Source organism: Nematolebias whitei, chromosome 10 (genome assembly GCF_014905685.2).
Source record: "Nematolebias whitei isolate Nwh7 chromosome 10, NemWhi1, whole genome shotgun sequence".
NCBI lineage: Eukaryota > Metazoa > Chordata > Actinopteri > Cyprinodontiformes > Rivulidae > Nematolebias > Nematolebias whitei.
Window position 1 is genome coordinate 30,463,850 of NC_056507.1, and position 22,725 is coordinate 30,486,574.

General features: G+C 42.0%; 2 protein-coding genes across 2 annotated transcripts in view; one reads left to right on the top strand and one right to left on the bottom strand.

The window, feature by feature from the left end:
• Window positions 1-4,736, top strand: part of LOC119416354 (brain aromatase) — a 5,273-nt gene extending 537 nt beyond the window's left edge. The window contains exons 2-9 of the mRNA XM_037683589.1: window positions 2,004-2,154; window positions 2,231-2,385; window positions 2,472-2,648; window positions 2,732-2,846; window positions 2,927-3,044; window positions 3,123-3,289; window positions 4,156-4,393; window positions 4,465-4,736. Of these exons, the coding sequence (XP_037539517.1) occupies window positions 2,004-2,154; window positions 2,231-2,385; window positions 2,472-2,648; window positions 2,732-2,846; window positions 2,927-3,044; window positions 3,123-3,289; window positions 4,156-4,393; window positions 4,465-4,722 (1,379 nt within the window). The 3' untranslated portion in view covers window positions 4,723-4,736. The remainder of the gene's footprint in view (window positions 1-2,003; window positions 2,155-2,230; window positions 2,386-2,471; window positions 2,649-2,731; window positions 2,847-2,926; window positions 3,045-3,122; window positions 3,290-4,155; window positions 4,394-4,464) is intronic.
• A 2,617-nt stretch (window positions 4,737-7,353) lies between these two features.
• Window positions 7,354-22,494, bottom strand: ap4e1 (adaptor related protein complex 4 subunit epsilon 1). The gene is made up of 21 exons (XM_037683575.1): window positions 22,354-22,494; window positions 21,237-21,308; window positions 21,016-21,139; window positions 20,707-20,780; window positions 18,953-19,074; window positions 18,680-18,839; window positions 18,399-18,565; window positions 18,239-18,312; window positions 18,032-18,154; window positions 17,844-17,953; window positions 17,618-17,757; window positions 14,927-15,039; window positions 14,697-14,815; window positions 13,296-13,598; window positions 12,113-12,224; window positions 11,893-12,031; window positions 11,553-11,802; window positions 9,997-10,539; window positions 9,712-9,902; window positions 9,477-9,637; window positions 7,354-7,636 (listed from the first exon to the last, which is right to left on the bottom strand). The coding sequence occupies exons 1-21, from the start codon at window positions 22,492-22,494 to the stop codon at window positions 7,476-7,478; spliced, it is 3,399 nt and encodes a 1,132-aa protein (XP_037539503.1). The 3' UTR covers window positions 7,354-7,475.
• Window positions 22,495-22,725: the final 231 nt, after the last annotated feature.

Here is a 22,725-nt window from a genome sequence, read left to right on the forward strand (position 1 = left end):
TAAAAACTCATACTACAGTTTTTTTTTTTTTGTTTTTTTTTTTTTAACAAATAGGATGGCTAAAAGGAAAAAGGTAACAAAACAAAAAAAAACAGCTAGATTCCAAGACAAATGTATAAAACTAAAAACAGGAACATGTCTGCATTGGTCCCTGCCAGGAGTCCAACAGATTCTTAAAGCCACTTAGAGAGGTCAAGGTCGAGAGCTTCAGATCTTTTTGTAAGATATTCCAGGAAACAGGAGCGGAGTAGGAGAAGGCCCTTTTGCCTAGTTCAGTCCTCATTGAGGGAACACTGCAGGTAATAATGTCCTGAGAGCGCACTCCGTAGCTGCACTCACGCAGAGACATGTAGGAGGAGATGTATGAAGGCAGCAGACCAAGAAGTGATTTAAAGATGAAAATGTACCAGTGAGAGAGTCTGCGTGAAGTTAATGATGTCCAGTTAACCAATGAATACAGGGTGCAGTGATCAAATCACTGAAAACTCTGTTATATTGATGCCATTAGAATAAGTAGAGCAATCACATTAATTTGTGAAAATGCACGATATGTCTACATATGCACATGTCTACATACTGTCCCTGACAGATGAATGATGAGAGCTGCTGACATTTGCTTGAATACGCCAAAAACTAAGTAAAGCTAAAACAAAAATACACTAAACCGAATAAAGAAGCAAAACACTTCATAAAAGCTAAATGCAGCAAATGATTATCCATCCATCCATCCATCCATTATCTTTACCCGCTTATTCCATTTTGGGTCACGGGGGTCGCCGGTGCCCATGTCCAGCAATCACTGTGCGAGGGGCGGGGTACACCCTGGACGGGTCGCAAGTCCATCACAGGGACACATAGAGACAAACGAGACAAACAACCATTCACTCTCTCACTCACACCTAGGGACAATTTAGAGTTACCAATCAGCCTAACATGCATGTTTTTGGTCTGTGGGAGGAAACCGGAGTACCCGGAGAAAACCCATGCATGCACGGAGAGAACATACAAACTCCACCCAGAAAGGCCCCTGGACCGGGGTTTGAACCAAGGACCTGCTCGCTGAGAGGCAGCAGCTCTACCAGTTGCGCCACCGTGAAGCAAAACACAAGCTAAAAGTAGCAAAAACGGGCTAAAGGCCAAAAGTAACAAAAGGGTGGTCCAGAGGTTAGAGAAGGTGGGTCTGTGATCAGAAGATCGCCGGTTCAAGCCCCAGTACCAACAACATCAAAAATGTGAGTGGGGTAGATGAAGCACCCACACCTGCCCCCACCCTCATTCGCCCCACCCTGTGCCCTTGAGCAAGGCCCTTAACCACCATCTGCTCCCTAAACATGTCTCTCTTGAAAATGAGTTCTCATGGCTCAGTGAGACTACCTGTATAAATAAAGAGTAAATGAAAAAAAAAGTAAAGTAGCAGGTAGCTAAAATCAGCAAAAGGTTAGATAAATGTGTCCAAAAGCTGAATGAAACCAAAGGTTATAGCTAAAAGTAGTGACAATGTTAAATTAGCTTTCAGATAATGTCAAAATAGGGCAGCATGGTGGTACAGTTGGTAGAGCTGTTGCCTCTCAGTGAGCAGGTTGCCCTGGTTCAAATCCCGGTCCGGAAGCCTTTCTGGGTGGAGTTTGCATGTTCTCTCTGTGCATGCTTGGGTTTTCTCCCGGTACTAAAGTTTCCTCCCACTGATCAAAAACATGCACGTTAGACTGACTGGTAACTCTGAGAGTGAGAGAGTGAATGGTTGTTTGTCTCGTTTGTCTCTATGTGTCCCTGTGATGGACTGGAGACCTGTCCAGGGTGTCCCCCGCCTCTTGCACAGTGATTGCTGGACATGGGCACCAGTGACCCCCGCGACCCGAAAAGGAAGAAGCGGATAAAAGATAATGGATGGATGGATGAAAAACGTAAAAATAAATAAAATTTTTACTCGTCTTTACTAAATCGACGTCTCTTGAGTTCCTCTGTTACACAGACAACTGAATTGTAACATGTTTTTTTTTCAGGTCCTTCCTTCTTGGCAGGACTTGGTCCGATTCTCTCCTACAGCAGGTTCATTTGGACCGGGATTGGAACAGCGTGCAACTACTACAACCACAAATATGGCAGCACTGTGCGGGTATGGATTAACGGGGAGGAGACCCTCATTTTGAGCAAGTAAGGCTCAGTTTTACATCAAACTATAAGCAAATCTGTGATCAGATCAAATGCAACGCTAGACTTTCGCCCGCAGGTCGTCAGCGGTGTACCACGTGTTGAGGAGCGCTCACTACACCTCCAGATTCGGAAGCAAAAGAGGCCTCGAGTGTATTGGGATGGAGGGGAGGGGAATAATTTTCAACAGTGACATCCCACTCTGGAAAAAAGTGAGGGCATCCTTTTCCAAAGGTGAGACAAGAACTTTAAAATAAGAACATCCTGGTATACGTCATGAATTAAAAACAGCTTTCCTGACTTCTTGTATTGCTGTGCAGCTCTGAGCGGCCCCGGCCTTCAGAGGACAGTGGGGATCTGTGTGAGCTCCACAGCTAAACACCTGGACAACCTGCAGAGCATGACCGATCCCTCTGGACACGTGGACGCCCTGAGTCTCCTGAGAGCCATAGTGGTGGACGTCTCCAACAGGCTGTTCCTCAGGGTGCCCCTCAATGGTCAGCTGCAGATTCATCCCACTCCTGAACATAGAGCTGAAGCCTGCAGCTCCTGACTCTCTTTGTTGTTGTTCATGACTCAGAGAAAGACCTGCTGATGAAAATCCACAACTACTTTGAGACCTGGCAGACGGTTCTGATAAAGCCCGATATTTTCTTCAAGATTGGATGGTTGTACAACAAACACAAGAGAGCAGCGTAAGACATCACTCTAACTCAACGTTCAGTCTGATGTTCCTTCAGGATCATCTTTTTGTGTTGCTTTTTATCTCCAACAGCCAGGAGCTGCAGGACGAGATGGAGAGCCTGCTTGAAATAAAAAGAAAGATGATTAACGATGCCGAGAAGCTCGACGATGACGATCGGGACTTCGCCACGGAGCTCATCTTTGCTCACGTCAGTCTTTTGGTCATTTTCTTGTTTTGCAGAGGAACCACCAAGCCTGACTGTTGTTGTCTTACTTCTTTCTACCAGAACCACGGGGAGCTCTCAGCAGACAACGTCAGGCAGTGCGTGCTGGAGATGGTGATCGCCGCTCCGGACACGCTGTCCATCAGCCTCTTCTTCATGCTGATGCTGCTCAAACAGAACCCTGACGTGGAGCTGCAGATAGTGGAGGAGATGAACGCCGCCTTGAGTGAGTGCAAACCTAACATGGCCTTTAGCGATGGCGCTTTCACTCGTAGTCTGTCAGCAAAATGTCTCATGAACCGTTGTGCAGATGTCAATGAAACATTCAGAAAGTAATCATTGGATGAATGTCCACAACTATTTACCTTTAGAAGTCAATTCAATTCAAGATGGTCGCCACAGCTGATATTAAGCTAAATAAAAATGGCTGTAACTCAGCCAGTTTTAGATATTGATCTAATGTGGTAGTAGCAGTCTCATCCCTAGAACATGCTCTGAGTGTGACATCTTGGGATATCACGAGAACGTACATAAGATTAAGCTTTGACCTGAACGGTGACAAATTTGGTCGTATTTATAAAATGATCTTAGTCTAAAACTTTGGCATGAAAGATAGCGGTGCACCTCAAGGGATTCCAAGTGTTATTTGTAGTTAAGACTCCATCCATCCATCCATCCATTATCTTTACCCGTTTATTCCATTTTGGGTCACGGGGGTCACTGGTGCCCATGTCCAGCAATCACTGTGCGAGGGGCGGGGTACACCCTGGGCGGGTCGCAAGTCCATCAGAGGGCCACATAGAGACAAACGAGACAAACAACCATTCACTCTCTCACTCACACCTAGGGACAATTTAGAGTTACCAATCAGCCTAACATGCATGTTTTTGGTCTGTGGGAGGAAACCGGAGTACCCGGAGAAAACCCACGCATGCACAGAGAGAACATGCAAACTCCACCCAGAAAGGCCCCTGGACCGGGGTTTGAACCAAGGACCTGCTCGCTGAGAGGCAGCAGCTCTACCAGTTGCGCCATCGTGCTGCCCTAGTTAAGACTCCATAATGTGAAAATAATGCATCATTTTGTCTGCAGATAGGAAAGCTGTAGAGGACATTGATTACCAAGAACTAAAAGTGATGGAGAGTTTCATCTGTGAGTGTCTGAGGTTTCACCCTGTGGTTGACTTCACGATGCGGAAAGCTCTGGAGGACGACAACATCGACGGCACAAACATCAGGAAAGGAACCAACATCATTCTCAACATTGGCCTTATGCACAAGACCGAGTTCTTCCCTAAACCCAGAGAGTTCAGCCTGACAAACTTCGACAGCCACGTAAGTGAAAGTTGTGAAACAATGACTGAAGTAAAAGAAACACTTAGGTCTTTACTTCCTCTGTTTGGCAGGTGCCCAGTCGCTTCTTCCAGCCCTTTGGCTGCGGGCCTCGTTCCTGTGTTGGCAAACATATCGCCATGGTGATGATGAAGGCCATCTTGATCGCTCTGTTGTCTCGCTACACGGTGTGTCCCCGCCAAGGCTGCACGCTGGACAGCATCAGGCAGACCAACAACCTGTCGCAGCAGCCCGTGGAAGACGAGCACAGCCTCACCATGCGCTTCATCCCTCGTGCGCAGGAACAAAGCTCAAGCTGCTCTGAAACATGAGAATCATTTTACCATTTGGGATGACAGCACCTCACTACTGCAGAGGTTAGTTAAAGGGATACTTCTGACTCTTTAAAGAGGGGTTCCCTGTTGTAGAAAGCTCTTTAAACTGACTTAGTTTGGAGAAACAGTTTAATTCTGATTAGACTAATGATGCTGCTAGACCAAAACCAGATAGATGAACGCTAGGAGTGGGACTGTTGAGGCACCTCGTGTTTTAATTACAATTCAAAGGGCTGTAAATTAATTGAGTGCACATGTTCAAAAACCCTTTAATTCTAGGCTGCGGACTAACAGTTAGCATAAATGTTAAACTAGCATTAACAATGCCATATAAAGCTAATGAAATTAGAACTGTGTTTATCACTGGAAATGTGTACACAGATCAAAATGTTCGACGTCATTACTAAAGTCAGTCATGATATGGTAACTTCAGACGTATTCTTTGGAGTTTCGTGAAAAAATAATTTAAAAATGTGTAAACACAGCTTTTACTGCAACATGCTTCTGCTACAGAAAGCTACGGCAACTCTACTGGGACAAACATCATGTAGCAACACCTCTGCTGACTCAAAGTAGCAGCACAGATTAGAGTTTACAAAGTTAATTTTAGACATTTGAAAATCGATTCAGAATTTCCCATGTCTTTTGAAAGAGCCAAACAAATGAATTGTATAAACATTTACAAAACCATCAACTTTGCATCGACCAATTATGTACTTAAATGTTATATTTGAAAGCACAAATAGCAGTAGCAGCCAGCTGTAGCACTTTCAGTACAGCCTGGGTGTTTCCAGTTCCAGCTGTTTTACTTTGACTCAAACTAGCCATTAGCTCTTCAGTCCAGTCAGAACTAAACCCTACTTCTCCAAACTGAAGTTACTCAGAGACGTCTACAACAGGTAAGATATTGATATTGTTTTCGCAAAGCACCACAAGATCTGAAGAATCCCTTTAACAATAACATGTTTTCTTTCTGGCAGTACTAATATTGAATGTTTCAGCTAATAAAATCAGAGCAAGTAGTTTTCTGCCTTAGAAAAATGCTGTAAGCAAAACATGACAACTCATTATTCATTACAACATACATAACATTTCATGTTAAAGCTTCTTGTATATAAATAAACATCTAATTGTGCCACTTGAATGTAGTCCACTTACACTTTAGGTTGGTTTTATCCTGATAACTACATAAAGCATACCTTAAGTTGCAGTTTGGAATTGCCTTTGTGATCATTTCTTTGATTTTAAATACAAATTAGACCTTTCTAAATGAGCACCAGATCAACATGGGAGTATTTTTAAATCATTGTTTACTTCAAGTGCACAAAGCTCTTTCAGTTTCAACAATTGGTTCCATGTTGGCAATTATTTAAAGAGTACAAAAAGGAACTTCAATAAGTTTAAATTTAACACGTCTGTACCTACAGTCTCTTCAATATTCCCTTTAAATGATGTGTTAATAATCAGGTCATTTCACATGGGTTTAATTTATTCATAATTTATCTTAGTGTAGTGACAGGCACTCCAAGAAACAAAGTGTCTTCTCTGTACCACAGGCACAAATCCAACATGCCGTCTCGCCTCGACATTAGAACATAAGGCAAAAAGGTTAAAGTTGAAGTTTACAGACACCGGCGTCACACTGTGCTTTAAATCAGCGCAGACATAAAAATAAAACCAACTCTTGTTCCAGAATATGGCAAAGTAACAAAAATAAACGTTAGAGCAGTCAAACAGCACATGAAGTCCACTGAGCTCGTCTTTCTGTAAAATATTACACAATTAAAAAACAAACTCAATAAATATAGGAATACTGAACAGATGCAACAATAAAATAATCCAAGAACACTTAAATCTGATATTTGACAGAAAAATGAGTGAGAAGATGATTCTATAAAACAGAAGGCAACACAAAGATTAAGGAAGACGTGAGAGCATCACTGTGACATTTAAGGCAAATAAGCTTTTCATACAACATAAGGGTGTTAATGTGATCATCTTCTGATTTAAAAAAAAAAAAGTACTTTTTGTTTTACATAAATTTCTGGGTCAGCTTTTTGAAAAGAATCCATCTGGACAACATACTGAATGCTTCTTATGTAACAAAAATAAATTCATAGAATCCCTTTTTAATAACAATCCGTTATTATTCCCATTTTACAAATTTGAGACTCAGAGGATAAGTTTAAAGTAAATCAAAACAAATAGTATAATTATTATTATTTTTTTTAAACTGCCTGTTTGCATGTTTTCATGATAGTGTTCCTCTGGCTGACAAACAATAAAACTGACTTTTTGCTCAAACTGTGTGGAGGATTTAGCCCTGGTTTATTGTTGGGTCTTGATTTTAAACACCAGAACATAAATTAATAAAAGTAAAAGCACTTTACAAATACAACATGTATCGTTATCAGCTCTGTCAAAAGAAGCTTTAGCCTTCGAGACTGATCTCTTTAAGACCGCAGTGTTATTTTATAACACTTTATTTTAGCCCTGAGCTCAGGTTCTGCTCTGACCTTCAATGATTTTAAATAATCTGTGAATCTCTGAAGAAACCAGTTCAGCAAAAGAGAAACCCATGTGCATAAATGGAAAACACTAATAATTTATATAGAAAAATCAACCCCGGCTGAACAGTATGAGAGCTGAAACCATCCTGGCTGCAGCAGCTCTCAGCTCCATCCTGCTCTGCAGGTCCGTGGTATTGCTCCTCAGTGGTTGGTCAGTCCCTCGTGATGGCAGCAGGAGGCTCAGTGCTCCTGCAGAGCTCTCTGACAGTGGTACAGAAGGCAGTCAGGCAGGTCGGGGACAGGGGAGCGGAGCCACACAGCCAGCATGCCGGCGTGTACACGACAATGCACGAGGCACGGCTGATCCGGGCGGAGGCAGCAAGCTACAATCCCTTCCTTACCTGAAAGAAAAATGTCAGAAATCACTCAGTGATTAAAGACAGAAAACTGCAGGTTATAGATTCACAAAATACTGATTGGATCATAGCTCGCCACTGTTATGTGTTTATAACTGTTTTAGTTTACTCAATTATTACATCATATGAGTTTTTATCAACATGTTTGTGACAAAATCATTTTTTGGTTCAACTTATTCGGCTAGAAATGCTCAAGTGTTTGCGTAAACGTAAATACGGAAGTATTTATTTCTTTTCTGACACATGGTTTATGATGCAAACAAAGATTTAAGCAATTTAGGATAGCCTTTTTAAAAACAACTTTTTGGAAAGTCTCATAGTTGCAAACAAAAATGTACATAAATGTGAAATACTGCGCCGCTCCCCACAAAAATAAAAATCACAAAACCGTTTCAAAGTACGTTTGCTTTTTATATACAGTAGTCCCTCATTTATCGCGGGAGATCCATATCCTGAAGACCCGCAATAAGTGAAAAACCGTGAAGTAGAAATAGTAGTACAAGTACACACGCGCACACACACACACACGCATGCACACACACACACACACGCACGCACGCACACACACACACACGTATATAGGCATTTTAAACCCTTCCCACACTCTTGCAATATTCTAAACAATGTTTCTAGACTCTAAACGCTCTAAAAGAGCACAGAATGTCATGATTTCAGCTCTCCGCTGCTGCTGCTCTTTGCCACCTGCAAGCGATCTTGGCCACGCCCACTTCTCTGCTCTGCTCGAAGAACAGCTGATCAGCTGCAGCAGGAAGTTTATCCTGCAGTATGGGCTGCACAAAGGTGCAGGAGGAAGCTTTTTCTGCAGCTGTGGGCTACACAAATGTGCAGCAGGTGCTAAATAATTTTAAATAATTTATTTTAAATAAAATTTCCATGCCGATCGTGCGGCTCATCCGTCAATCAGTGTGTCATGTCCAATCTTATTTTGAAAAACTGCGATAGAGCAAGTCCGCAATAAACGAACTGTGAAGTAGTGAGAGACTACTGTATCAAGATTCATGTTATGGTCAATTAAACCTCAAAATGCTCAATTTAATTAAAATAATTAAATTAAATTAAATCTGCTGATGCCAGCATTAAAAGACAGTGATAAACTTCCTCCTGTAACATCTCTTTTATTGCTGCTGGCATCAATTTTAAATATAAGACATTTGTTTAAAAAAATCATCATTGGGGAATTAGCATCCATCCATCCATCCATTATCTTTACCCGTTTATTCCATTTTGGGTCACGGGGGTCGCTGGTGCCCATGTCCAGCAATCACTGTGCAAGGGGCGGGGGACACCTTGGACGGGTCGCAAGTCCATCACAGGGACACATAGAGACAAACGAGACAAACAACCATTCACTTCCTCATTCACACCTAGGGACAATTTTAGAGTTACCAATCAGCCTAACATGCATGTTTTTGGTCTGTGGGAGGAAACTAGAGCACCCAGAGAAAACCCACGCATGCACGAAGAGAACATGCAAACTCCACCCAGAAAGGCCCCTGGACCGGGATTTGAACCAAGGCTCGCTGAGAGGCAGCAGCTCTACCAGTTGCGCCACGTGCTGCCCGGGAGTTAACATATTGTTTTTAATTTATTTGTGTCTTAAAGATTTGAAAACTGTGTCAATTCATGACACAGCTCTGTAAATTTAGACCCACATACAAATATTACCAGATATCAAAACATTGGAGCACTTTACCTTGTGAAGTGTTGTTTCTTGTATCAAGCAACAAAACTAACTAAATACAACGCTGTTCTAAATTGAGAGGACTCATCACTAAATTTGAGCAGAACACAAACGTCTTCTCACCGATAATTTCTACAACATGAAGCTGAAGTTTTGTCTTCAGCACGTTCAGAGTCGCTGTGAGAGGCTCGTCCTCGCCGCTCATCAGGGGCAGGTTCTGCTTCGTGTCGTGAGAGTAGGCCAGCCACATTGTCCCGTACTCCTCTGTGGACACCGCCAAAGGTCTGCAGACAAACGTAAAACATTATAAACTCATCACCACAGAGGCCACAGTCCCAGCATCAGTAACGTATCTCACCTGATGAAGCTCGTTAGAGGAAGTTTGTATGAAAACTGGGCTGTTTGAAGCGACCCAGCAGGCTTCTGGTAATAAACCATCCCAACGAGCTCAAAAGAAACCGAGGGCCTCTTCACAGTGAGGAAATACTGACACACTGTTACACTGTTGCTTTTTAATTCCTCTGCTGTACTGTCACACACACAGGATACCTTCAAAAGAAATGAGAACATATTGTAATCTTTAACAAAAGATAAAATGGCACTGATTATTACAATATATTAATATATTTAGAACATAAATTACCTCCAGTTCCTCACAGTTGATTTGCACTTGAACCCGGTGTGCAGCAGAGTCTGAGGAGTTTTTAATGAAAACAACAAACTCTATGGACTCGTCTTTCTGCACATGGCAGGCTGAGAGATCCAGGCTTTGATCGGAGCATACAAGAGTGACTTCTGAATGAGAAAGTCCAGAAAGTGCAGCTGGAAGATGAGATGTGAGACACAAGTCTTTACGTCTGTCGGGATCCTCATGTGGAGTAAAGTCAGCTGCTGGAACCGATGCATCTCTACTGAGAGGAGATTTTAGTCCCTTCACGTCTCTGTCAGGCAGCTCTGCTTCTGCGTCGCAGGTGCCGTTAGCAGCAGTGAGGTCCAGAGAGTGGACATGTGTCTGTTCAGGTGAAGAGATTAGGTCTGAGGAGCTGTTGGAGTCCAGCAACAAGTTATCTGCACTGCCGGAAGGTGAAACAAGCAGGTTGGTTAAATGCTCACTGGAGGACAAGGGTTTGTCTTGATTTCTGGCTTTTCTTCTGAATCGCTGGGACGTTTGCTCAGACTTACCCCCCTGTTGGTTTGAAAAAACATTTAAGATGGAGGACACGCAAAATTTCACAACAGACCCCATCAAATGGCTATCGGATTACTTCCTCTTGTAAAGAAATTGACTGAAATCTTTTTCAGTAACCCATGTTTGCCTTATGTTACTGTTTTTTACTGCTGATTAGTAACAGGCTGAAGAAAATTACCGTATTTTTCAGACTATAAGGCGCATTAAGTGAAACAAAACGGTGAGATAAGTCAAACTTTATTCAACTCATTCACAATAACTCAACATTTTCAGTTGTACCACATAAAATCAGTTCGAGGTCAATAAGCACAACCAGAATTATTACATAAGGTGCACCGGATTAAAAGGCTCACTGTCGATTTTTGATCAAATTAAAGGATTTTAAGTGCGCCTTATTGTCTGAAAAATATGGTATTGAAAAACTGTTCGACTTTTTCTAAATTCCTAATTAATCATAAGCCAAAAATATTAAACAAAAATGTGAAAGTCAAAATAATCAATAATGAAAATAAACAAAACCTGGACAAGTTTGAATATATTCAGTTGTTTCTTTACCTCAACAAAGTAACAAATAAACTGACTTTGGCCCGACTGAATGAAAACTCTAAGCCTGATGAGCACAAACACCTTTTTACCGATGTCTTAAATATTATTATTTTAATTGTGTCAACAAGCATTTCTACATTGAGCTGTGATGTTCAGACTCCACCGTCTAAACTAATCTGACCACTGACCTACCGCAGTGTCTCAAATTTCCAACGCTGTGTAGGAATGATAACATTTTATTATTACTATTATATTATTACTGTATATTAAGGCAAAATAAAATGCTAACAGTAAACTCTATAAGAATTGTAAAGTTTCAAGGCTGTTGGACTATTTCATCAGATTCGTTTGTGCCTTGTAAATGAAGTTACTTCACAGTAAATAACTTCCTGCTGCCAATAGAAGGCCTGACAATGTTTATCTCATCTCATTTTATAAACATACGTAAAATATTATAAACTCACCACAGATCCAGAGCTCTGGGAGGCCAGCCCGACAAAAAGAGAGGATGCCAGCTGCTGTTTCTCGTGTTCACTGTCAGGTGTTTGTGTTGGAGTCTGGCTGTGAGAGCTGTCCTCGTCAGCTTTCTGACTGGAGGACTGGAGTGGACTGGAGGCCTCGACCTGAGCAGCTTCCTCTGCAGGTTCTTTCTGGGCCAGATAACCTTCTCTCCCCCACACCCTCTTCACACCATCCAGCTTCAAAGTTGTGGAGCTGGATCACAAACAGGGACTCAGTGCGAGGCCAAGAAGATAAAACAGATGTAAATCTTCCAGCCGACGTGTTCCTGTCAAGTCAACATACCTGCCTTTGTGTGAGAGCTCAGTGCTGTCACCTGACAGACCGGAGCTCATGGACAACAGGGTGGGAGACTGTCTGTCTGTGACGCTGCAGGAGGACATGCTGATGGGCAGGGACAAGCCGTACGGCTCCAAACTCAGGGCTGAGAACCACAACACAATCAGAACAAACAAACACGGTAAAAAAAAAAACCACTCGGACAAAAGATCTGAATACATTCTACCTTTTGATCGAGACAATTCCTCCTGCCTTTGATGGGGAGGCTTGTAAGGAGCGGCGCCTGCAGCCAACGCCTCCGACACAAATCCATCCAGAAATGACAGCGAGGAATCCACCTGGAAACCAACACAATTACAGCTACAATTAAAACTTGACACGAAACTGGAAGAGTACAGCAAAACTGCTCCATTGTAAATGTTGTCTGCTTTATTTTCACCTTTTGTTTAGTTACAAGAGACAAAAACTGCACGAACATTAATCTCAAACTAACCAGGCAAATACATTGTTTGAAGTCTTCACTACTGTACTTCCACCGGCATTTGTTATATTCTTCATACTCCACCCGGTGATATCGACTCTGCAGTACACGTCAGCAGAACTACTCCAACTATTATTTTTCTTTCAGCTGCTCCCTTCCTCAGGGATCACCACAGAGAGCAAATTCACATGAAGATCTGGCAATTGTTTTAAGCCGGATGAAACCACAGACCACTGTTCTAACGTAACCCATGTGTGGAGCAGAGGGTTGCCATCTAAGTGCTCAGGGAGCAGCTAGTGGGGTAAGGGGCCTTGATCAAGGGTCCACAGTGGGACAAATGAGGGTGGAGACAAATGCTTCATCTTTCCCACCCAAATTTTGTTGTAAAGTTTGGTGAATTGAACCTTTGACCTCCTGATCACAGGCTTGCCATCTCTAACTTCTGCAACACAACTTCCCTTTTTTTAGTTTTCTACATTTGTCTTGGAATCTAGCTGTTTTTTGTTTTGTTACCTTTTCCTTTTAGCTATCCTATTTGTTAAAAAAAAAAAAAAAAACTGGAGTATGACTTTTTATAACTGTTTATTGTTGTTGCTGTTGTCCATTGTTGTCATCTTTCTTTGAGTCCCCGAGGCTCAATGGGATTTACCTGTATAAATAAAGGTTGATTGATAAAATATTATGCTCTGTAATTTGCTAAAACCTACAAACAACACTGAATGCAGTCCTGTGATAAAACCCAGCCTCAGAAGAGGACGTGTTTACGCAGATTAACAAACACGAGTGGACAAACGGCACGTCAATATGTGAATATTTAAAATATTCGGTTTTGCCAGAACACTAACTTTAACGTAAACACAATTAAAACCATTAACACAGTCCTTTTAGACATATTTACAGCAGACCTGCAGCCCATCGTGTGTGTTACCTCTACAGGCTTGTGGCTGGCACACTGAGGTAACACCCTGGTTTGTAGTTGAGCGTCTTGGCTGAGGTGCTGCAGCTCCTGCACTCTTTGTCTCAGCACAGTGTCCATGGAGCTGCCATACATTTCAGAAACCTCATGAGCCACAGAGAGAGCTGCTCCACCTGAACAGAGCTTGGTCATCGCCATGAGGACCCAGGTCTTGGTTTCATTGCTGCAGCTCTTCGTGTCCAACAGTTTGACCAGCAGTCTCAGGAGGACGTCAGGCTCAACATCCTTGCTCAAATGAGAGTACTCTCCGAGTACCTGAACACATCAAACCAAAACGTTAACTTAAAGAACAAGTACTAGATAACTAAAGTGTTATCAGCTGTTGGGGCGACTGTGGCTGAGTGGTTAGAGCGATTGTCCTCCAATGGGAGAGCTGGGGGTTCGATTCCACTAGGAGTCACATGTTGAAGTGTCCCTGGGAAAGACACTGAACCCCTCAATGTCTCCGATGTGTGTCCCATCAGTGTATGAATGTGATCTAAAGCCCCGATTATTCTACCTTTGTGGAGGTGTAGTAGAGTGCTGTATGAATGTGTGTGTGGAGGTAAATGAGGGCACAGATTGTTTTGTAAAGCACTTTGAATATCTTGATTAGATAGAAAGGTGCTATATAAGTACAGTCCGTTTATCATTTAATACTTTTGTCTGTACAAATTACAACCTCAAATCAGAAAATGTTAGACGTGTAAAATGTAAATGAAAATAAAATGTAATGATTTATAAATCTCATCAACCCATATTTTATTCACAGTAAAACATAGTAAGCATACTAAATGTTTAAATTAAAAGTTGTACAAGTTTAAAAAAAAAAAAACAATTTTGAATTCGATGGCAGCAAATTTTAAAATAGTTGGAACGAGGGCAACAAAAAAGTAATTAGTACTAATAAGTAAAATACTCTAGTATTTTGCAATGAATCTGGTTTATTGGCAACAGACTGGGTATAAAAAGAGCAATTTAGATAGACTGCATCTCTCAGAGGTAAAGATGGGCAGAGGTTCAGCACTCTGCAAAAAACTGCATCTAAAAATAGTGAAAATTTCAGAATATCCTTTAATTTAAAAATAAAAATGGGACTTTGAATTTTCCACTATCTACAGTTTATATAAATTTTTTTTAATTATTTTATGTTTTCCTAAAAATGATATAATTTCTTAAAGACTGATGTTTATGATGCTCTGTTTTAACTAAAAATGGGTTTATAAGATTCCTCTTCACTCTTAAAGCAAATTTCATATTTTTAAGGGTATTAAATGCTTTAAACATGCTTATTAAAAATACAATGTCCTCTTTTCTGCTTTTATACTGACTGACAATAAGAACTGCTCCTGTGAATGTGCTGAAAACACTCACCCAGCAGATGACTTGAAGGAAGCGCTGTGGCAGTTTGTTGGGCTCTCCTTGCAGCAGAGAAACGTAGGAATTCACAGCAAAGAGCCTCAACTTCTTGTCCTCCTCCACACTGTCAAATCCTTGACAACACAAAAATAATACTTAATTCAGGGTTTGTAAGTGGTTACATAAATAGAGAATTGCAGCATAAAATTAGTGAACAGAGTAAGTTGAGTTTGTAATCAACTCACCCTCCAATAACAGTTTAAGGAAACTGTTTGGTATGTCTGGCTGCATCATGTCTCCACCAACTGAAAACACTGTGTTCATGGTCTCAATAAACCATTCATTGTCTGGTGCATATGTATGAAAATATATAGGAAAAAATGAAGTAAACAAAATGCAAAAAAAAAACGTGGCAACAGGATGCTGTCAAAAAGGTTGAGTCCTGCTTTTTATCCGAGAGCTCAGTTGAGCTCACAAACGGATTTGAAGTAGACAGAGGGTTACAGAGGTCGGGGGTCAAGTTTTTTGTGGAGATTTTTTTAGGATAATTATCCCAAAAGACCTGAATCAAAACAAGCCAAATGTGACGAACTACAGCTGTAAATGCAAAGACAAAAATATGACCACAGAGATCAAACTGCAACAACGGCAACACAAAACAACTAGAACAAAGTAGAATCATGCCAAATACACAAAATATCATTAAAACAATATCCTGATGCATGCTCAATAATCATTAAAACAAGTTTTGAAACGACCTTATTAAGTAAGAAACAATAGTAAAGGGTGATGAAGAGACACAAAACAAGATATAAAACAAGCAGAAATGATTGCTAGCAAAAAGGCTGTTAAGTTTATGTGCTAAGGGAGACTTTGTTTTACAGTAAATGTTAAAACTTTAACATTAACGTTAGGAGAATCTGAGCTTTAGCTGCAGCTTGCTGAGATCTAAACCACTTCAAGTTGCAGCATGGAGGAATTCTTCCATGGAGGAAGCTGACTTGGGAGACCAGGGTTGGTCTGTCCATAACCGTGGCTGAGGTCGCCGGGGTAGTTAAAAAGCTCTGCAGCGGCAGGACTCAGGGGGTGGATGAGCTTCACCCTGATTTCCTAAAGGCTCTGGATGTTGTGGGGCTGTCTTGGTTGACACGTCTTTGCAACGTCACGTGGACATCGGGGGGGGCAGTGCCACTGGAATGGCAGACTGGGTGGTGGTTCCCCTCTACAAAAAGGGGGACCGGAGCAGTGTTTCCCCTAGTTAACTTGCCAAGGCGGGGTGCTCATCTCATCCATGATTTTTGATGACGGGGGGGACGAACACATGTCTGAGCGCAGATTATGCCAACAGTTTTTGAGTGGGGACGGGGGGACATTCAGCATGAGGGAAAAAGCTATGCGAGTGCTGCCTTTAGCTTTTTAGCTAGAGAGCCTGTATTTCGCACCACTAGCTTAGTGCTATGTCAGTGCCGGGTGGGAGGGTGGGGGTGCAATTTGGTTTGGTAGGCGGGGTGCTCAGTTCTGTTGACGGGGTGGAGCACCCCACTTGTATAATGGTAGGGGAAACACTGCGGAGGGTGTGTTCCAATTATAGAGGCATCACTCTCCTTAGCCTCCCTGGTAACGTCTATTCAGGGGCACTGGAGAAGAGAGTCCAATCGTTGGTCGAACCTCAGATCCAGGAGGAACAATGCGGGTTCCGTCCTGGCCGTGGAACACTGGACCAGCTCTTTACCCTCACTAGGGTCCTCGAGGGGTCATGAGAGTTTGCCCATCCAGTCTACATGTGTTTTGCGGACTTGAGAAGGCTTTTGACTGTGTTCCTCAGGGTACACTGTGGGGGGTGCTCCAGGTTTGGGATTTGGAGCCCATTGCTATGGGCTGTTTGGTCCCTATACAAGCAGTGTGAGGGTTGGATTCACATTGCTGGCAGTAAGTCAAACCCTTTTATGGTGGGAGTTGGACTCCACCTGTTGTCACTGATTCTGTTCATAACTTTTATGGACAGAATTTCTCGGTGCAGCCAGGGAGTGGAGGGAGTCGGTTCGGTGGCCTCAGGATTCCATCTCTGCTCTTTGCAGATGATGTGGTCCTGTTGGCGTCATCATGCCGTGATCTTCAGCTCTCACTGGAGTGGTTCACAGCCGAGTGTGAAGCGGCTGGGATGAGGATCAGCACCTCCAAATCTGAGGTCATGGTCCTCAACTGGAAAAAGGTGGATTGTTCTTGTTAGAGCCATTTTATGTTGTTGGTGTTATTTCATTTGTTAAACACTAGAGGGAGGAATATGCTACCTGTCATTGTCTCCACACCCATAAAAGCCAGGTGCAAAGGTGCGCAAGGCTGATGAGACAGGACAGAGGCAAACAGTTTTTTGACCATGTAACATGTAGCGTGTAGTGTTTAAAGTGCAAGCTGTGTTAGAAAGTTAATGGAAGTGCAAGAAGTGTGATTGGAACATTTTTGCATCATCTATGAAATATGGAAACTTGAAATGGAGGCAAGTAATGCATGGACTTTGTAAAAATACAGAAGATAAATGACACTTTGTTTTACAAAAGGAACTGATTAAAGAACACTTATTGGGCACGCGTCAAAACAGCTGTCAACTCATCACCTGTGGTGATCGAGCCACAAAGGAAAAGTTTGGTCCCCACAGCTCTCTTTGGGTCAAGGGTGAGGTTCTGCCTCAAGGGGAGGAGTTCAAGCTGTGTCTCCCCTACCATTAAATAGAACTGACCCCCCCACCCTCATCAACAACTGTCGGTATTGATGTAGCACGGGGTGCAATAATATACGCATGCTAGCAAAAATGCTACTGATGTACCCCCCCCGCGCTCCCCAAACGACAATTACCGGCAGCAACATAGCGCCAAATGCAGATCTCCACTTTTAGCGCTACATTATACACAGGAGCACCTTCACATTTGTAAGGATATTTTTCTGCCAGTTCTGCCACCTTTCCCACCAAGTCTATGGTGGTGTGATCATCTTTACTGACGCGTAGAAAATCCAGCATCTTCTCCACTATCACTGTGACATTCTGGGCATTTGTGATACGAAAGAGCAACTCCAACGTCTGCAAGGAAACAATAACAAAACTTTTATGATGCTGTAAAACATCTAATCAATGACAACTTAAGCCTACACCTCCATTTGACCCACCTCCCGTTTTATAATAAGATCCGGATGATCAAGACACTCAATGATGGTCATCTGATGCTGCAGGACTAGTTTTGGATCCTGTTGGACCACATAGGTGAGAGCCTTCAGGCCTACAGCAACATTAGAAACATTTTTTAATGGAGAAAAAATGATTCATGTTAAGTTATACTTTCTTTTTGGGTTCTTACCAAGATATTTTAGATTTATCCTCGGAGACATAACAAAGTTGCCAATGCACTTTGCAGCTTTTTCCAAAAGGTCAGATTTAGGATGAATCGTGTAAATGCATCTTACACACTCATATAAAATTGCTGGAAATTGAAAGAGATGAGAGAGATGAGCAAATGTGTCAAATTACTTCCAAACAATAAGTTTGTTAAAGGTAATAAATATACCATATGTGATGTTGTGGTTCATCTCTGCTCTTTGCAATGACTCATCAAGGATTTCATACATGATCTCACTTGTGCTGTGAGAAAAAAATATATATTTTAAGAGATTGAGGAGATGTCAGGGGCATCAAGCCAGTTCAAAGATGGAGCAAGAAATCTCTACCTCTGGTCATTTTTTCCAAGTAAAGAAAGTATTCTGAGAAGATGAATTTGAAGCCAGGGAGCAGGAACACAGTGATAGTTAAAGTCCATGGGCAGCTTGCCTGCCACAACTTGCTTCAGGATGGTGACAAAACTTGCTGTCAAGTCCTTATAAGCTTCTGAATTCTCCTGAAACAAAGATAAAACATTTTTAGCACAAGCAGAGTGCACCACGGTGGATCCAATATATTTACTAAACTGTTATACACTAATAAAGACTAGTAGATTTAAAGGAAAAGTTACCTGGATCAACTGTAAGAAGATGTGCAGTGAAGCTGACATCACACCAGGGTCTTTGTCACATAGAGCTTTACGAAACTTGTTGTGAATATGCTGAACTTGATTTGGTGCTATCAGGTAGAACTTATAAAGTGCCAGGACAGCTTTTCGTCTAATTATTTCTCTACAAATTTGTGACAAACGCTCATCAACCATAGGATTCAAACAGTTTCTTTATAGTACACTTAACAACAGCAGGAAAATAATTGATCTGAAAAGGCAACAAACATGTCTTACTTGGAGTGATTGAGCTTTTCCTCCACCAAAGGGAGGATTGCAGGGATCATGTCTTTGGGAAACATCTGGCTGACAACTGTGAGAGCCATGCACACTTCAATAAGGTTTGTACTCTGAAGATCCTACAAATAATAAATACGTCAGCATCATACGTAACCAATGTGTCACGACAACCTGATCAACCTTATTTGAGTTGAAGAATCATTACAGCTCTTCTTCGAGCTTAAAGAAACTAAATTATTACTTTGATCAATTTTTAATATAATCATCACGAAGGAGAGTTAAAGTCCCCAACAAGTCATTTCAAAAGACTTTACATCTGACATTAATACAACTACATTTACATTAGCTTCTACTGACAAACATCACTAAATTATGTGAAAAGCCCAACAGCCCAGATCCATTAGGGGCATTTTTGGCTTTAAACAAAATCCATCCATCCATTTTCTTCCGCTTATTCGGGGTCGGGTCGCGGGGGTAGCAGCCTAAGTAGGGAGGCCCAGACTTCCCTCTCCCCAGCCACTTGGTCCAGCTCCTCCGGGGGAATCCCGAGGCGTTCCCAGGCCAGCCGAGAAACATAGTCCCTCGAGCATGTCCTGGGTCTTCCTCTGGGTCTCCTCCCGGTGGGACGTGTCCAGAACACCTCACCAGGGAGGCGTCCAGGAGGCATCCTAACCAGATGCCCGAGCCACCTCAACTGGCTCCTCTCGATGTGCAGAAGCAGCGGCTCTACTCTGAGTCTCTCCTGGATGATCGAGCTTCTCACCCTATCTCTAAGGGAGAGCCCAGACACCCTGCAGAGAAAACTCATTTCGTCCGCTTGTATCCGAGATCTCGTTCTTTCGATCACAACCCAAAGCTCGTGACCATAGATGAGGGTAGGAACGTAGATCGATCAGAAAATTGAGAGCTTCGCCTTTTGACTCAGCTCTCTCTTCACCACGACAGACCTGTACAGCGACCGCTTCACTGCAGACGCTGCACCTATCCGCCTATCGATCTCACGCTCCATTTTCCCTCATTCGTGAACAAGACCCCAAGATACTTGAACTCCTCCACTTGGGGCAGGACCTCCTCCCTGACCCGGAGATGGCACTCTACCCTTTTCCGGCTCAAGACCATGGCCTCGGATTTGGAGGAACTGATCCTCATCCCGGCCGCGTCGCATTCGGCTGCGAACCGCTCCAGAAAGCTGTAGATCACGACCTGATGAAGCCAATAGGACCACATCGTCTGCAAAAAGCAGAGACGCGATCCTAAGGCCACCAAAATGGATCCCCTCAACACCTTGGCTGCGCCTAGAAATTCTGTCCATAAAAGTTATGAACAGAATCTGTGACAAAGGGCAACCGTGGCGGAGTCCAACTCTCACCGGGAACAAGCCCGACTTACTGCCGGCGATACGGACCAGGCTCTGACACCGGTCATACAGGGACCTAACAGCCCGTATCAAGTACCCCATACTCCCAGAGTACCCCCCACAGGGTTCCCCGAGGGACGTGGTCGAACGCCTTCTCCAAGTCCACAAAGCACATGTATACCGGTTGGGAAAACTTCCACGCACACTCCAGGACCCTGTTGAGAGTGTAGAGCTGGTCCAGTGTTCCACGACCAGGACGAAAACCGCACTAAACAAAATGACTTGTCTTATTACAACTAAAAAAAAAAAAACACACCATACTTTTTTTTGTAAAACATAACTTGACAAGTCAAAATGAAAACCATCATGACAGAGGTGAAAACAAAGCACCCACCTTTAACACTGTGTTTACCAGGAGAAGCAGCAGCTCGTGACTTTCATTCAAAAACAAGGAAACAGCAAGGTAACCTAAAGAGGAAAACGTCACAAAGCAAACTTAAAATGGAGACACTTTGGTATACCAACAAACTTGTAATGTCGTAGAATTGGATCAGAAAATTCAAAATAGGTCTGTTCACTAACGTCTTGAAATTTTAAATTTGCAAATGGAAATTCCTAGTAGATGTCTGATAAGTCATAGATGGGTTTAAGACTCAAGAGTTTCTTCATACATTAAAATGAGGAGAGAAATAAAATAACATACCAACTCTCTTCTCCAGGACGTTGCCTTGCTGCGCTAGTTTAATGGCGTGAATATAGCTAAACGAAGCCTCGTAGCCCAACATTTCACAATAGATTGATCTCACCATGAGTTCCTTCATCTGCCTCTGAATCAGATTTATCAACATGAAGTCAACATATTAACAAAGAATATTAATATTATTTTTAAAGGAACAAAATATGAGAACACTAGAAGAATAGTACCATGGTGGTGCTTGGAGAGGAAACTTGTTCTTTGATTGACGACAGCTCACGCTGAATAAGTTTTTCCTCCTCCTGTTGTGAAATATTAAAAAAAACGGGGGAAAGAATGGAAACTGCATTGTTTTGCTTTTTGTCATTAATCATAATAGGTTAAAGTACATATTTCAGCCTAAATGTCTAAGATCACAATCAGAAAAAATATTTATTAAAAGATACTACTTTTAGAAAGTTGAGACAGAAAATTCACGAGTAATTCAAAAGCAGGTGAGGAAGGCTAAGGCTTTCCTTACAATTTGTTTATGTCTTTATGTATCAGAATTGGACCGGTCCAGTTATAAATAAGGTGCGACTAAACTTTGAAATGGCACTGGATACAGGATGAAAGAGTTACTTTCTTGTAACTGTGGTTCTGTAAAGAAGTGGCATATTGGGCAGTACACATGTGGTAACATACAGGCTTACATAACTGCCCACTGCTACACCATGGTGTATATGAAGCATGGTGGGTTTAAATGCAGAGAACTATTTTCGTCATTGTGTGGAAACATACAATGATGACAACACAGCACTTTTTTAACGCTGTCAAATTAGAAACAGGAATAATGAGGATGACTGTGGCAAACTGTTTTAATAAGACAATTTCTTCAGAGTAACTTTAAAAACTCTGAACTAGATTGAATGAATTTTCCAACATCATGCTTTTTGAAAGTTTTGGAGTATTGTTGGTTAGTTAGGCTCACAGTTAATTAGTTACCGGTAGTTGTTAGTTCGGTATCGATCATTTTAATATTATTGTCAAGTTAAAATAAAGGTTGAATGAATGAAAAAAAGTTAATAGGTTTGCAAATCTATGAATGTTCAAATGTCTGAGCTACACAATAGCACCTGAACGCACCACAGCAAACAAGCATTTTAAAAGCTTCAGCTTCGCTTATCTAAAATGACAACACTAGAAAATAAAGCTTCAACTGGAAGTTGTCATTGAATCAGTCCATTATACATTTTAATTTAGCCAGGCTCGACCCAGTTTGACGAACCTTTTTTTTTATGTCAGCAAAAGGTGGTTCGGCAAACTAACACGAAATGCGTTTTTACAAGCCTTGCAGGACACACTTACATGTTTGGACGTCAGCTCAGTAATTCCTCTGATGAGATTTCCTAGTTTGGAGTGAGTGGACAGTTTTGCAGAACCAGGTTGAGAGTCCAACGAGAGGAGGCTTGGCAGAGCAGTCAGCGTCTTCTCCACAACATCGCTCATTTTGGAAACAAAAAAAAAACACAATTTCCGAGTGACCTTTACCCGTAAAACCTACAATTTTTTAATTGCCTATCTATAAACAATGGCACTCTATTACAAAATCTCCTGTTCGACATTTAGGACGGCTTTTTTAAGTAAAAAAAAAACAAACAGCACAAGAGATCGGCCATTATTTTTGAATGGCAGAGCGTTTTGATGATGTCACTTCCGCTTATCTTAAAAAACTTTATT